Source organism: Nomia melanderi, chromosome 11, assembly GCF_051020985.1.
Source record: "Nomia melanderi isolate GNS246 chromosome 11, iyNomMela1, whole genome shotgun sequence".
In the NCBI taxonomy this organism is placed as follows: domain Eukaryota; kingdom Metazoa; phylum Arthropoda; class Insecta; order Hymenoptera; family Halictidae; genus Nomia; species Nomia melanderi.
Window position 1 is genome coordinate 12,780,161 of NC_135009.1, and position 16,928 is coordinate 12,797,088.

General features: G+C 50.4%; 1 protein-coding gene across 4 annotated transcripts in view; it reads right to left on the reverse strand.

Moving 5' to 3' along the window:
• Positions 1-283: 283 nt before the first annotated feature.
• The window catches only part of LOC116430705 (transcription factor hamlet), a 63,764-nt gene continuing 47,119 nt past the window's right edge, over positions 284-16,928 (reverse strand). For 3 of the 4 annotated variants that reach the window (XM_076372359.1, XM_076372358.1, XM_076372361.1), the window contains exons 4-8: positions 13,954-14,085; positions 12,841-12,967; positions 5,819-5,918; positions 3,926-4,082; positions 284-3,843 (exon numbers count right to left, since the gene is read on the reverse strand). In XM_076372359.1, coding sequence (XP_076228474.1) covers positions 1,837-3,843; positions 3,926-4,082; positions 5,819-5,918; positions 12,841-12,967; positions 13,954-14,085 — 2,523 coding nt within the window. In that variant the 3' untranslated portion in view covers positions 284-1,836. The remainder of the gene's footprint in view (positions 3,844-3,925; positions 4,083-5,818; positions 5,919-12,840; positions 12,968-13,953; positions 14,086-16,928) is intronic. The other variant, XM_076372360.1, reaches the window with a different exon arrangement.

The following is a 16,928-nucleotide window of genomic DNA, read 5'->3' on the forward strand; positions in this document are numbered from 1 at the left end:
TAAATAACATAACGTTTTCACATGTGTCTAAATGAAGGAAAGTACTATGAATAGAAAAATCGTGGTTTGTCAGCCTCAATATTCAGAACTTTTAAGAAAATTATAACCCGATCGCAGCTGAACAGATAGCACCACTGCTCAGCAGCAACGGTCAGTCGATAATTAAACGAATCATAAGGATGAACACTAAAAATGGGAGCAATCGCAACATTCGAGGATTTCATGTACGACAGGAAGTGTTTAATAGCCGACATTGAAGTGTAATATTTTAATAGTAATCATAATGAAGTTACAGGATGCTTTTATACAATATGTATAGATAGAGCCATAATATAACCGTTCTTAATCTCGATCGACGTAATTATGCTTAATCAATCCATAAGTTTATTATCATCTATTAGTCAGAGAGATGGGAGGAAAGAGAAGGAGGAGAGATATGTAGAGAACACGTATTCGCAAAGAGTCTTACGTGAAAAAACAGGTGAAGCCCTACACGCCTTCGCCGACGCCGTCACCGAACGCTACTCGCAATCGTCGTTGTGAACCGTTAACAAACATAAACGGAGAAAATGATAAACCGTACTATCTTCGATACACGTGTACGCGCCTGTACAGGGTCCCGCAAGTATCTTCGTTATTGCTTTCCTAAAACATCCGCGAGCACGCGTTGAAACGTCGAGAACAGGGAACGAGGGACACGCGGTTTCTTCGTTAATTACCGAGCGAAATGGTTTAACAACTATGCGTCCCGATGAAGAGTATCTCGGTCCGTCGAGACAGCACTTATATCTTCATATATAATATGTATATTTATATACTAATAAAAATCACGATGAACTTCCGTATTCTTCGTCTCTTTACAAACGTTATATCACCTAATGGAAATTTGTACACAGATTTTCATAGAAGATTTCTCTCTTACTTACACACGCCCGCTACGCGAATCGTCGTTCTCGTCGGTTTGGCTTCGCGTTTCGACCGACGCGCTTCGAACCCAGATTTATTATCATTCCGGAATAGATACCTCTATTCTCCCGATAACCTAACCGAGCTAAAATCCTCTTCCGTATCCTGGTACGCGAAGGATCGCGACGATCGACCTACCCTCTAAAAAAAGAAACGAACTTCCGCCATCGACCGGTCTTCCCAGTTTCTTCCGGGTGTCGAACACCCTGTTTTCGTTTGTTACATCGGTTACATCGGTTTGCGCGAACGCCGCTGAAAGAGGACTGTCGAGTTTTAGAGAACCGAACCTCCGACGAACGCTGCTCCGTTCTGAGACCGCTCTCCGTCCACTGCGCAAAGTAACTTCGTCGCGAATAAATAATACTACGAGGGGCTGGCTCGCGGGGGTTCCGGACCTGGGGAATAGGTCAAGATCAGAGGACTCGAACGATTATCAATTACGCGCGCGTGTAGAACGAAAACGAGCCTGTAGGAACTACGCTACGGAGCAGCTCTCCCTTAACGATCGCGCGAGAGAAACGGGCTCTGCTTCGGTCTTCGCCGCGTTTTCGCTCCCGAGGTGCAAAACCAACAGAAATAGAGACGTGGGACGTAAAGAACGGATCCGATCCGAGGATACTTAAGAATTACTCGCGAAATCACTCTTAAATCGTCTCTACTCGAGTATCGAGTACCATCGAGTACCAGCAAGTATGCATTCACTATGAATAACTTCGACCACGACCGAGCCTACCTATGATTCGAAACAAAAGAAAAAAAAGGGAAAGTTACATCGAGACGAACATCCTCGTGAGAGTCTCACGTGTCGCTAAAGTGGCCTCTCGTTTTTCAAACGAGACGCCTCGCTCGACGCGCGCGTCCACCTATGGGCTATGTCGATATCTCGATCACCGGTTCGGCCGTGTTGTTATTCAGCAGCTCCTGCTTCTCCCTCAGCTTCAGATCGTACTGCGGGGGAGGAGTGGCCTCTTTCGCGTCCGCGGGAGACAGGCCATCGGCGTCGTCCAGCGGAGACACTCCTTCCTCGCTGTCCTCGTCCTCGTCGTACTCGGCCTCCATCTTGGACTCGTGTATCTCGTGCAGTCTGCTCGGCAGATAGGCAGGATGATGGGGCAACCCGTAGCCAGCTTCTCCGCCGTAGGTCACTTTACCCATGAACGACCTGATCTCGTCGAAGTACGTGTCCTCGCGTTCGTTCTCGTTGCTGCTGCCAGGCGAGTCGGCGACCGACACCACGCCGCTGCCGTCGTCGGCCTCGTGCTTCTTCAAGTGTCTGTCCAGGTTCGTCTGCTGTCCGAAACACCTCTCGCAGAGTGGGCACTTGAACGGCCGCTGCTTGTCGTGGATGTTCCGCACGTGTCTCTGGAGGTTGCTCGAGATGCTGAAGGATCTCTCGCAGTACTTGCACTTGTAGGGCTGCTCGCCGGTGTGCGTGCGCAGGTGTCTGGTCAGGTTGGCCGACCTGGGGAACACTTTGCCGCAGAACTTGCATGAGTAGCGATCCTTCATCTTGCCGTGGGCGTGGTGATGATGGTGGTGGTGATGCGGCGCGATCACAGCCTCTTGGAACGGCTTCACGCCGGGGAATGGTCCCAGCGGCGGCCTGGCGAGCAGGTCGAATCCACCGCTGCCTGGCCTAGCTCCGCTGAGCCCGTTCATGAGCGTCCCTAAAAAAGGAAGACCCCGCGGTGGCCCGAACGGCGGCAGCGGCGGTAGCAATCTAGATTCGGGAGCGGCGCTCCCGGGAGGCGGCGGGCCGCCTGGGAAACCGGGGAAGGCGCCGGTAGGCCCGCGATACATCGCCTCGAGGAACATGGGGTGGATCGGTCTGGGGTAAGCCATGTGCGGCGGCGTGTTGGCAGGTGGCTGCTCGGCGGACAGGCTGGTTCTCAGATGCGGACTGCTGGGCACGTCCTTGGGATCGACTTCTATCGGCGGCGCGGTCTCTTCCTCGTGTTTCGGAGGATCCGGGGGCGGCGGAGCTTCCTCCATCGGCGGCGGTATCGGAGAAGGGCTGTGGCTCTTTCTCTCGGTGACGTTGGGATGATTCAGCTTCTGCTTCTTCGTTTGGACTCTGAGGTCCAGAGGCTGGTCCGTCGTCTCCTCGTTCGCGGTTGACGAGACTAAGTCAGGGTCCATCTCCTTCTCGTTGGTCCTGTTGATCTTCCGCTTCTTCGAAGGGTCGTCATCGCTGTCCGGTGTGGGTTGGACGGGTGGTCTGGCCGGCGAGGGCCTGAACGAAGATGTAGCTTCCTCCCCTGTCGACGGGGATACTTTACTGTGTTGCGGTAGCACTCTCGGCGGCGTGAAACGCTCTTTCTTTGGGCTGTCGCTTCGTTTCTCGGCTTCTTCGACCTTCGGTGGAAACAAGAGGGGAGTGTTCAGGAAGTTCGGCGCGTTCGGGAAGATTCCTGGGTAGGGGCCCATCAGGCTAGGCGGGTAGAAAGGTAAACCCCCTGGCAAGCTGACCGGAGGGCGAGGGTAGACGAGGAACGGGCTGTGCGCCGAGGTCGGCAACTGCGGCATGGCTCCGGGTGGGCCGGACGGCGGCGTTGAGTCACAGAATCGCTTATGCTTCGACAGAGATGTTACCGTACTGAAGGATTGCCCGCATTTAACGCACTTAATCTGCATGCGACAATCCGCGTGCATGCGCTTGTGCCGGCAAAGGTTCGAGAACTGCGTGTACGCCTTGAAACACACCTCGCACTGGAACGGTTTCACGCTGCTGTGGATGTGGGTGTGCTGCTTCAGGCCGGAGCTCGTCGCGAACGTCTTGCCGCACTCGGTGCACGCGTGACTCCTCGCGCCCACGTGATGCGTCCGGATGTGACGCTGGAGGTTGGACGGGTCGGTGAAGACCTGCGGATTGTCCGACTGTTAGCGAAACTTTGAAGATGTTACTCTGTGGGGTGGACGTGTCGGGTTAGGTCGCGGCCGAGGCGGATGTGATACTTACCTTCGGACAGTTCTCGCAAGGATAGTTGCGCAGGTCCCCGTGGACGATGGCACGGTGGCGAACGAGCAGCGGCCGCCAGGCGTACGCGCGCGGACAGCTGTCGCAGCGATGCTGTTCCGCCGGGTATCTGTGACAGGTCACCAAGTGGTTGTCCAATCTGCAAAGAAGATCGCCCGATGAGAAAACACATCGATACCCGAGGTTCCGCCGAGAGGATCGAGTTCGACACACTACCGGCTGGCTTTCCCGCGTTCGACGGATCTTCGAACTGAACACCGAACAGGCTACGATCTAAGGCACACCGTTACCTACGACGAAAGCTTCGCGGGATTCTCGCCGATCCGATCGCGATGGGATCTCGCGGAGGTCTCCTCGCGAGACGCTTCAGATGTAATCGATCCAGGGCGGCGCACCGGCGAAGACCGCGCTCGGTGCAGTCGTGGATGATGACTAAGTGACTCCGGTAGCGCGGCGGCGGACAACCTCTCGCGTAATAACGGTCACACGCCCGCCAGTCCCGAGGAAGAGGGTGGTCATCGGGGGCCGTTAGTGCACACGAACGCGCCGCTTACCGTTCACCGGGGGTGTCGCGAGGCGGCGGGCGGCCGCGCACGGGTTATGGTCACAGGATGTGCCATGGTGTGTGCCGGCATTGATTTTACACCCTCGAACACACGTGTCGCGTGAAACCTATTCGTGGTGAGATAGTAGGCCCACGGTGACGGTGCGCCGTGCCAGATGAGCTGCGGGCACGCGACGCCTTCGATGATGCATAAGGGGGTGGCTCGATGCAACCGAATGCGGATCTCGCGCGTACTTTATGCGCCACAACAGGTGACTCTGCCGGCCGACCGAGCCGCACGGAAGCCGCTGGTGTTGCGGCTTGTCAGAGAACCGGGAAACTGATGCCGGAACCGAACGAAATGGATGGTCGAACTTGGACCGAGCGATAACTCGGCCGATTCCATCGAGAAAACTGCGCTCCATTTAGCGCGGTGGTCCAGAAACCGATCGGTTCGGTCGGTCGCCGATCTCGGATTCGCGATTCTATTTTTTAACTTCACTCGAATGCACGAGTCTAAATGCTGTTCGATTCGTTGTGTAATAGGTCCGATTACGATCGTAGAAATGACTTGGAACTCGACGGATACTCGGGTACGCGAGGAATATTTATTTCCAATTAAAAGATCCAGGCTTCGATAAGTAATCAAAGCAACACGTGCTGCGCGATTTGTCGGTTCGTTCGTCGAATCGTGGGAAGGAATCAGTAACGTCAATTTCCATATGGCAGTCACATCGGTCAAGTATTTGACTTTTCGTTTAATGGCGCGGCGCAAACACCGCCGACCCCTGAAAAAGCGACCGGCCCCGCGTAGTTACCCCTCGAAACGGTTCGCGTGCTCGGGACCCTTCTTTTTGAGCAGTGCGCAACTAACGCTCAGATTTCGAGTGGATAACGTGCCGCTTGTTCCAGTATTTTGTCGAATAATGAATAATTTAACCGTGAACTCTAGCTCTGCAAGATTCAATGGATCCGTTTCTCAAAGTCGGAACAACGGAGTTTAAAGGACTGCGCTCTGTACGATCGAAACCGCCGAAGTCGTTTCGATGTCACCGTATGAGTTTCGGAATCATTCCCCAGCGATTCGATACAAAGATCGTACAACGGCGCGTTATGAATTCTTTACGAGTCGCACAATGTATCTGTCGTCCGATCGACGGTAAAGCGATCCCTCGCGTAACGCAACGCGAGAACGTAATGACCAGGTTTTTTCTAGTTATAATGTCATGAATATCCATAGAGTAGAAAATGTTAATCTCGTTTCGTTCGATCGCCAGCCGGGTAGTTAGCGAGAAAGAGAAAATCCTGATAGGAGAATCGAGGGTACTCACAGCTCGATGTCTTGAAACGGTTTGTCGCAGACGGTGCACCTGGTCTCGCCCTCCTCCTCGTCCTCTTTATCCTCGTCGACGGTTCCGCTGTGTTGCGAAGCTGCAAGCACAAAGAAGAAAAGGCTCGTGAAACAACGCTGGCCGCCGGGAGACAGGGTGGAAGTCGTAATTCCGCTCCAGTTTGTGACGGGCTGCGGCTCTATAAATTACACCCCCGAGAACGATGATACGTGACCCGTCGCGGTGCGAGCGAATTACGTGATCGAGAACCACACCGAGGGCCAGAGCGGAGAGTGGCGTGACAAGTGGACGCCGGGATTGTTGCTGAATTATTAAATCAAAACGGTATCGTTTTATCTGCGCGGCGAGGAGCTCGATGCGCCCGCGACGGCTATCACGAACCCGTATTCTTTTTTCTCTTCGCCCGGAGAACACGCTCGGAGAACGTTCTTCGCGTACCTGTACGTTATCCTGCGTAAATTCCAACGGAATTCGGGTCACTGTTAAGAAACTCGGTTACTGGAATGCACGACTCGGTCGAAGTCAACTCTGTTTCGATACGGTGTCTTCGATTGTGGCTTCAACGGCAGAACGGAGCACAGATCGTGACCGCGCGAATGACACTGTACAACTAAACACTGTTTCCTCTTGCTAATCAGCCACGATACTGTGACGAGCGAAGACAATAGACATATTGATGCACTAGGTGGCAACATTGCTCGCAAGCGAAAATGCGAAGGGGGTGTAAGGGACCGCTTCCCATTGGTACAAGCTAAGTCGGAGGCTAGCCAATCGCAGGTAAGCGACCGCTTGCCCCCTGTGGTCTCTCTTTCCCCCCGTGCGATGAAAACAACGCAGGTAGAATCAGGAACCCGTAAACGAGGCGGTAGAGATATTTTAATTTTAATATCAACAACGGATCCATTGAATCTAGAATTTTTGCTAATTCGTAACTATCTTTTACCTTTCGAAATAGAATGACGGTTGGGGGAATAGTTGTACGATTTATCGAGATTGAAGGTCGAACGAACATTCCTTTGACAAAGGAAACAGATTTATTGGGTTTATTTGGAAGGTGTTTATAGATTTGATCGAATATTAGCCAAACGATCGGCGAAATCGAAACGACATCCGTCCTCTAACGGTTATTTAAATCTGTCGCTACACTTGTCCCGACCATATGGTCGAACGATGGCCCCCAACGGACCTTCATGGGAACCGGGCACAGCCCCTACGCCACCAACTACGCCCCACGCCGCGAACCAACCCCCTCCCCCCATAGAACGTTAATCGTTCCTCCATCCACGACTAATTTGAAGCGGCAGGACGTGAACTTAAACAATCAAAGATGCGGTCGGCCTCGTGATCGGCTTAACGGGGTCAACTAAGCTGCCACCGAAAAAGCCAGGTACACGTAAACAATAGGAAAATCCATAAATTAAAAAACCAAGGGACAACCGATCGGACAAGGAATATGTGACTTCCGCAGAGGTTAACTTGGGAAACCTTCATCGAGGATTAAACAGAAGTAAACTTTTTAAGACGCTTAGCAGGTATCTTCGTTTCATTATTGAGCGCCCGTGTTTTTGAGTTTTCGAATTGAGGAATTAAAATGCTCCCGAAGGTAAGGGACCCATTGACTCTTTGCGGACGAAGACCCTTAAAAGTACAGAAAACTAGCAACGCATGTGTGCTTAAATGATGAAAGAAAAGAGGATTATACGATAATCTCTCGATGTTCGAGTAATTAAGTCGTTCGTTTGCAATTTAGGTTTCCAAATATGAACATTCCTTCACGCCGAAATGTCGGCGTTCCTCTGCAAACGGTTAATCTTCGGCTGTGGGCTACGAAAAAAAAGCCGGCGTTAGATTGTGGAAAGTCAACAGGTGGGGTCAACCGGCTACACCCCCTGCAGACGCGTCAGTTGGTGGTTGCATGGGAAAAAGTAACGGAAATCAATGTTTCCGTGACATCGCGAGGCACCGGGATCCAAGCAGATACCCAGAAGAATTCGAGCGAATCGTCCGGCACAGTCGGTGCGCGACCGAGCACCGGTAATTCCGTACGCTCTAACCGGTGAGCTCTCCAACGAAACGAAATGTTAATCCGCCCCCCAACGTTTCCAGTAACGGCGCGATGCAAATAATTCACCGTATAGGCGAACAAAATTGCGTGTTGCAGAATGTTAGATGAGCCTACGCGATACTTCGCTTGATTGATAGTAAAAGGCAGGAAATTATAATATTAAATATCAGATTAGGTCAGAATCGTGCACGCATTTTCTCCGACTCATTCTCCGGCAACCCCCTTTATAAATAAACTCTTGACATTCCGCATTTGCAACCACGCGCTCTAGATTTACGCCTCGAACCGTCGCGAGCGCGCAATTTTCCCTGATTCCTCGCGGATCGCTCGAACCTCGGAACCTAACAATTTCGTGTTTCGTGACACGAAGCTCTTACAATATTGACAATATACCTTCAAAAATGCACAATTCCTCGCGCGAGATATTCTTACAAAACAGCATCAACGCTTCAAAATTCTACAGTCCCGAAACCTTACAAAATCTCAAATCAAAGTCTCTAAGATTAAAAAATCCACTATGTCATCTTACCTAACTACATCTCCCGGCATTTATCCCACGAGGGGTCCACGGGGAATGCCTCGGAACACGGAGTCAAACGTCAAACAGGACGTGTCATTAGTCCGATGAATCAGATAGGGCTGCGACGCGTTACGCATTTTCACCCGCCCGCCGCGCGCGTGCCACCCCCTCGGAAAACAGCGTCGCGTGCCCTTTTATGCGCGGATACCCCTTTTTTTCATGCTGTACCCTTTTTTCCTCTCTCCGTTGTAGTCCTGTGTGCGGAGGTCGCCCCTGAGGCCAGGTTACGCGCGTGTTAATCGACAATACCAGGCCATAAATTATCCGCGACCCTAAATAGAGCCATCCAGAGCGAGATGCGCCCCCGTGGAACGAGAAGCTGCGGGGACGCTCGGCGGAAAAACCGGGCGCCGCGAAAAATCAAAACCATAACTCACGTTAACTGCCGTCGCCAGTTGCATCTACGCCCCCCGATGCACGAGCGACGCGCGGCGTGGTTTACCGAATCGTCGGGAAAAATGCGTCTGTCCCGGGATCATAAAACGTATGGCTTGTCATTCCGACCGTGCAACTAGCGTTCCTGCCGAGCGAGCGCACGTTCGGGAATAGCGTTCCGTTCGGAGCGTTTCAATTTCGGCCGATCCAAACAACCGGATGGAAATGAAATTGCATTCGCGACAACGGCTCGCCGAGTCGCTGATCCAGTTTGTTCGGCGTCCACCGTCGCGAGCGTGCAACAAAAAAGCGTTGTAATCGAATGATTTCATCGACGGGAGGGATTCGGTCGCCATTTTAATGCGGTCGCATGCATACGCGACCCTGTGTTAAAGCGATTCCCTTCGCTCTCCGTCGCTCTGCCTTTTCTCCGTCTCTCTCCGGCGGGGGAAAAAATGATCCGCTCAAGGGTAACAGGGCAGAGGCATCCCTCGCAAGGGTTGGACAGGGTGCACCGTTTGTTTGACATCATTATTCTCGCAACGCGCACCAGCTTGCCGGAGATTTCACGTGAAAATGGATCAACGACAACGCCGTTGTGCCGTTTCCGCGTACTTTATAGGCGGCACTTTTTTCTCGCTTATTAGAAACCCTCGGGGGAGAGTTCACGAGGGTGGAACGGCGGAGCTCGGAGCCGGAGTTAGAGTCTTGTTATCCGATGGAAACCCGATTGGAACAATCGAAACGGGAAAGCGGATGTGGCTGCGAGTCTTGAGCGGTTTTAAAGATAAATAGGGATAATTACTAACTATCCGGCGACGGGGTTCCTGCGATACACTATTGTCTAACTGCCGTTGAACAGTTTTATTTAGCATCGGTCCTGTTGCCCGCAGTAAACGTGTTTAAACAAGTCGTGCCGCTTGACTGAACAATTGATCGATCCCAGATACTCATACGGGAATTTCCCTAATTATGAATAAACATTCGTCGGGACCGTTGGAGGCCGCACTTCCGGGTGGGGGACCGCGCCTGTCGGCCGCAGGTTTGTCCCCCCGCGCTGAAGATAATTTACAACGAACGAAATCTTTGAAATTTTAATTGGCCCCGGGGTGGCGGCGATTTAATTAAGGAGCCGGGCCACGCCGCTGTCTTCTGTCCTCCCGGAGACGTTTACGAGCCACCGGAATTACGGAGGAAAAATCGTCGGCGTATTAACGGTGAGGGAGAGAGAGGGGCAGACATCGCGCCGAACTTCGACAATAATCCTGGTTTTAATTACCGCGACATCTGGGTGTCGCTTATAAACCCCGTCTAATCTCCGCCCAGCACTGATCCGGATTTTGACCATCGCGCAGGAGTTACAACCAGATAATTGTCGCACAACCAGGCACCTAGGCCAACCGACCCCTCTCGCTGGCGTCCCCGCTCCGGATATATATTTCCCGCGACTCGTAATGAAACTCGGAGATGGATCGCCGGCGTGTTCGTCGTTTCAAATTTCGAATTTCTGTGTAACCGAGTCTCTGTTGTCGCCGTTGCAAGCGGGGCTATGGTTTCATTCGTGGACAACGAGCATTTCCTGCAAGTCGGTACTGCTTCGAGAGTAACGATGGATCCGACTGTTCTCTCGGATAGTCACCTTTAACGTATTTGTGTCAAATGTTCACGAAAGTAGTTCAACGGTACCACTGGATGGGTCAAAATGAAATATTCACGATTCCTTTCTTCTCGGATATTCGAAAGCTAATGCTTGGAATCAGTAGAGAAATTGATTTAGCAAAACACGAACTACATTGCATATCAATTGAAGTCTCTAAGTAAATTATTAAAATAAGAGCAATGAACTGCGTGAAGAAACGAGAAATGAGTCATTTTGTAACGTAATTACAGCAGTAATGTAAACGTGCAAAACCGTGAACATGTGTTTTACCTTATGTGGCAGTTGTAAATGCGAGCGATAGTTTGGGAGCGGGTCGCTGGCTTAGAAACAAGCACCTGACCCTATTAATAATGTAATGATTGTCAACAAACATAGTTTTGAGGTATCTCTACCAACATTGATCTAACCTCTCACAATAGTTGCAGTATTTACTTTCTACAGAGAAATTTCAAAAAGGAAATTTTACTGCTCGGTAGTTCAGTATTAAGACACATTTACTTTAAAACAGATTGTTTAATAGCGGCAGCTTTATAACTTGCCATAGGTTTGATCTCCAATAGACTAACTACCTAGCAACTCACAATAACTTTACTCTCAAACAAACATCTGCTTGAACCCTCGATAACTTTGCTCTGAGACAATCAACTCAACTCACGATAGGTTTAGACCGAGATAAACACGCTTAACCTAGCTTAGCCCTCTATGGGCCGAATTTTTGTTCACGATTATAACAAAACCTACGCAGTACAAACTTAACAAACATCCACATACGAATACGAATTAACAATGTATTCAATAGTTTCCATAATTTTACCAGACGAATATATTTCGTAATTTTCAAGTTACAATGATGTTAAACTTTCACGGCTGAGCGTATAAAAGTCCCAGTTAACCGATCACTTCATCTTATTCGCCACTTTGAGTGTAAAATGAAATAAATCAGCAAGATGCCAATATACTGATATGCGAGTTCAAAGTTACATAGGCCCACAGAGGGTTAACTCACGGAAGTAGCGAAACGGCGACGAACGAGTGCCTTTCCCGTTTATTGGTCGAATCGGGTCGCCGCTCCCCCCTCCCGAAGGGATGTTTTATAACGAAATTTAAAGCGGCACGAGGCCGGCACGCCGCACACGGTCGGAACGCCTCTATCACAAGATAATCAGCGTTCATTACTGAACGGGACAGGGGTTAATACGCAACGGCCGGCCAGGTGAATCACGCCAGAATCACGGGTGCATGACGGCGGACAGTCCGTGCAGTCAACGATTCACGATTTACCTACCCCCCGCCCTGTCCCTCGCATCAGCGGCAACAACGATTCCCGAAGACACCTGCCCACACCCCCGACATATTCCGACTCGCACGATCGCGATGCCGGCGAGCGAGCGCGCACGAGTCAGCGCGATGCGTATCGGCCTGAAAAGCCGTAAAGCCAGCTTGCCACCGGCGTCGACCAATCGGCTGTATTACAGCGGGTTCGATTATCTCTCCGATCGTCGCGCGTTTCCGTTCGAAGCGTCAGTTGTTCGACGCGTTGCAATCTATGCCATCGAAATTAACCCGTTTTTATCGATCTCCGACGATCTCTCGGGAACACGAGAGCTAATTATATTGATACGACTCGACGTCTTTTGATTATATTAATTGTGCTGGTTTAATCCTTCGCGGACGAAGATTCTTTGAAGCATACGAAACCTGCGGATTCTGCAAATTCGATGCTGAATGCTTGAATAATAGAGAATAAAGAAACTATGTACTGATTTCTTGCTGTTGAAGCAGTTAAATCACTTATTTGCAGTTTGCTATTCCAAACATGAAAGTTTGATCCGGCAAAATGTCGACATTCGTCCGCAAAGGGTTAACGGACCGTTAACCCTTTGCACTCGACAGAACCTCAGACTGTTTGCTTCGCAGAATGATTATAGAAATAGGAAACATTCAAATAGAATAGTTCTGCGTGGAACCGTTGGAAGCGACATGATCGTGAATAGTTAAGGGAAATAATATTTGCGAGAATGATGTATAAAATGACGCCGAAAGAGAGACGAAAGAGTTATAACGAGATAAGAGTGAGGCAGAGTCTAAGCAGTAAGAGTAGTTTGTACAGCAAGTCTATGTAATTTACCCACAACAACCTTACAGATGTAATCGTTATTGTAAACGAGAATGTACGTAACGAGAAATATTGTTGAGCAGAAGGGTTACTATCGAGATTCGCGTGGGGCACGCGAAGAAGCTGATTGGTAGCTGCAACAAGGCGTCGGGAGAATAGAGCCGCATGTCCCGTCTACGAGAAGATCGTAGCATTCGATACTCACCGGTCTCTCGATCGCTCCTGTCCTCGGTAGTGTTTTCTCCGAGCATGTCCTGCAGCTGAAGAGGTTCTCGAACGCCGAGAAGAAGCTCTTCACCCGCCGCTATGTCCCGCACCGCCTCGTACACCATCTGCGGACAATGACACCCTTGAATCTTCCGACCCCCTATCCATCTTTCAATCGCGAATCATTATCTCGAGCGACTTCGAGTGCCGCTCGAAACGAGCGCCGCAAGATGTCGCGCCGATAATCGCCGACACCGTCGAGGAAAATCGCCGATCGGATCGTCGTAACATTCGAAATCGATGGAACGATCCTCGCGGTGTCGTCGTCCAACGGAACGTCGTTGAAACGGCGATTCCGCAGAGATCCGCGTCCCCTGTTCCCACAGCGATCGCACAGCGGAGGCGGACCCGTATAGGAAGTCGGCGAAACGACTCCGACCGTGGGGTGACTTAATAACTAAACACCCTGTATACGCGCGGCTTTGGGGCGCGCCCACGACGAGGCGTCGGACGCCATGTGCCGCGGTTCACACAGACAGAGGAGATCGAAAGGACGCCGCGGCGAGGACGGGATCAACCCCGAATCGACACCGTGACCCCGATTCCCCGCCATCCAATCTATCGGCGGCTTTTGGAGAACGGAAATAGAAGCCGGCCGAGAGTCGAGACACACCCTTTCACCGGCTAATTCGGGAATTTACATCGCGCCGCGGTCCGCGGAGTTGGAATTTAATCGAACGACACCGCGCAGCCCGCGGCGGGGTTGCGCGAGCTATTTTGGCAGTTAGACGTTTACCGCGAACTTGATCGCGGTTTCCGTTCCATCGCGAGCAGTCGCGGGAACGCCGCCGGTCGGTGGGGCTTTTCTTTTTTATTAGTTTCGCTGGCATATGTAAAATCGACCGGGACTGCATCTGACACCGTGTAATTATTTCTTCCAATTAACTGCAACTGTCGATCGGGCGCGTGTCAGTTGCGCCGGGCAATCGAATTCGTAAATGGTCGCCGCTCAGTTGCGAAACAATAAAGCAGCACGCGCGCCCGACGCCGGAAGTTGCCACCGATCGTTCGGGAATCGACGATTAGGGATTCGAGGCCGAGCGCTGGTTACCTGTCCACCGATGAGCACGTGACGCATATTGACGCCGTGAGGACTGCTGGTGCTGCGGACGTATTTTAGCCAATTGTTCGTTTCGTGGGATGCGTCCAGCCAACCCCTTACTCCGCTGCCGGCGGTACGAACCTGGAAACGAGAACTTGCATGTATGTTCCTGTAGGAGTGTTAGATGTATTCTATGATCGTGTGCTAACGAATTCTACGTAGAGAAGTAACGAGAGAATTCCGACGGTTCCAAATAGAGGCGATGATAATTCGCAACTTCATGGTTTCCAAGAAGAGGCAAAGATCATTCGCGAGTTCGCGATTTCTAAATAAAAGAGAAGACTGACACTAGGATTACCGTATAAAAATTGTAACGATAGATTACTTTTAGTTTCTTCAGACATTCATCGTAGTATTCATATGAAGCTATTTATTCTCATCATTTCAAATATCGAATGCTCTGAAGATATCAATTATTGCGAAATAAACAGAAACCGGTCATTTTTACTGGTACGGTAGTTCTAGTGTTGAAACCTTCTCGATTTCCGAATAAAAGCGAAGACGATTAAAGCCTTCCCGATTTCCAAATAAAAGCGCAATTAGAAGCTTCTCGATTCCCGAATAATCGCAACACAATTCGCAACTCGGGGTCCTCCGAACAGAAGCGAAGATAATTCGCAACGTCACGGACCCCGTGGTAAGTTCTCTGGCCAACACCTGACGCGGTAAGTGAGAAGTTCAAGCATCGTTAGGGACCAATAAGTTTCAATGGGGGATGCGGCACGCCCTGTACACGTGCGGAAAATAGTTCGAACGAATGTCGATTTCCGGAGGCGAACCGCAATGTTTCGGATCCGGGACGTTGCGTTTAACGGACTGCCGCCCATCGTTGTATCTCCCTCACCTCACCCTTGCTCTCTCGCGGGCAGTGTTACTTCCCGCGGCAGCATCCAATGGGGTGCTGTCCGCACTCCCTACTTTTAGGGCGAGACAAGTGATTTTTTCAATTGTCTTGCGCCGGGCCACGCAACGCTCCGAGACGCTTGGCCGACCAAGCGTCACACCCTGATACGCCCCCGGGACACCCTGCCTTTCGAAGGCCCTTGCCCGACCAATTCTCTCCCCGGACACCCTCTTCTCACGCTGTAAACACATTTTGCACTTCCACCGAGGAGCTCGTTGTCTACGGTCCTTCCACGGGAACCGTATGACGCGACCGACACAATACACAACTGTGTCGTCGTGTCTTTCACTATGACCGGCTGCACTTTACCGCAGTATGCGTTTAGCTTCACTTATTAACCCTTTGAGTGCTGAACACTCGCGGCCTGTGCTGTCGGAACTCTGCTGATTAACTATTCAAGGCGCAAATAGTAATAAGTTATAGATTATAGAGTGATTAATTGTATATTAATTTGTATATTACATTTGTACTCATCTCACACAAAAGTAATTGTATTATTTCTATGTAGACGATCGAAAAAATTGACAAACAACGGGTTAAAGATTCTTTGAATGTTCATTACATTCTGTAAACGAGTTTCTTGTCGTTTTTGCGCACGAAGATTTACGAAGAAAGCAGATCTTTCTGTTATACAATCGGATCAGCAGACTTTTAACGAGGTTTCAACATAAGTGCCTTATCCTATGATGCTAGAGATCTTAAGAAATTGATTCTATTTATCATCAAATTTGTCTGTCATAGGTTTAACCCTTTGCGGACGAGGATACTTTGAAACATACAAAACCTTCAGCAGGTGAAGATGATGTATCAGTTGCTTAAATAATAAAAGAAACAGAAACTACGCGCTGATGTCGGGCTGTTCGAGTAACTCGATCGTTTGTTCGTGACTTAGTCTTCGAAACATGAATATTTCATCTCGTCCGAATGTCGACATTCGTCTGTAAAGAGTTAATCGTATAGTTTGGAATTTAGGGGACTATGAGATACGCATCTAATTTCTTATCTTCGGTAAAATAAGAAATACCTACTGTTTCTGCGATTGTAGCTGAATGATCTTACATTGTATAAAGAACTATAATTGAGAAGATCTTTTCAAACCTTTAGTGATTACGATTTAAATCATCACGAGACTCATCTCTTCGCCGCAGGCCTCATGTTTTACCCTACCACCTGCCGGTAGCGAGCGCAACTAGCTCTAGGTGCGCCCATAAAAATCAATGAATCTCGCAGGTGGATAAGCGTCTACCTTGCAGGTAAGTAATCACGGTTACCGAGCACCTGAGAGACAGGCGAACCGTTCCCAGCGGAGAGAGGTTCAGTGGTCCGAGTACCCTGGATAATCTGCGCGGCTCGAGTAAACTGTGAAAACATCGGATGATCCTCACGGTGTTTGCTCACGCCCCGACACTTCGCAATTCCGATGCGAACGCTTCTCGCTAAAAACGCTTCAACTTCTATCGAGCCGTGTGCACGGTCGAACGTTAACAGTTGAAGACCGAGAAGAGGTGGAGCACTCGATGGATCAACGGTCAATCATTCCGAGGAAGAAGTTCGCCTCTAATCTCCGATTTCGGTGACATCAATGATTTCTCACGAGCTCCACTCTCGCCCCAGCGAGTATCACTGATCGACCCACGGTAGCTCAGGTAGCCGGCAGACTAGTAATACCCTATAATGCGGGAACCAGGACAGTTTGGCGAAAAGGAGCACGAAGAAAAGCGAGCGAGACAGCAGGATTCCCCTGCCGCTCATAATGGCCAGTTTAGCTCGCACCGACGCCTAAGGAGCGTTTTCGGAAGATGGGCACGAACGAGCGGTCACAATGGACACCTCTGGTCGCGTTTACACGACCAGATTAGGACCTATCGCGGCCGACACCTCCGACAATGATGCGCGAAGCTCGCCGACCCGGAAAACAGCGTTACGCGGAGCAAGAAGGAGACTTGTAAAAAGTGGTAGCCTCCCGACAGCCCTTCCGCCTACAATCGATCGCTGAAATCGCGCTCCTGTTTATAGTTTA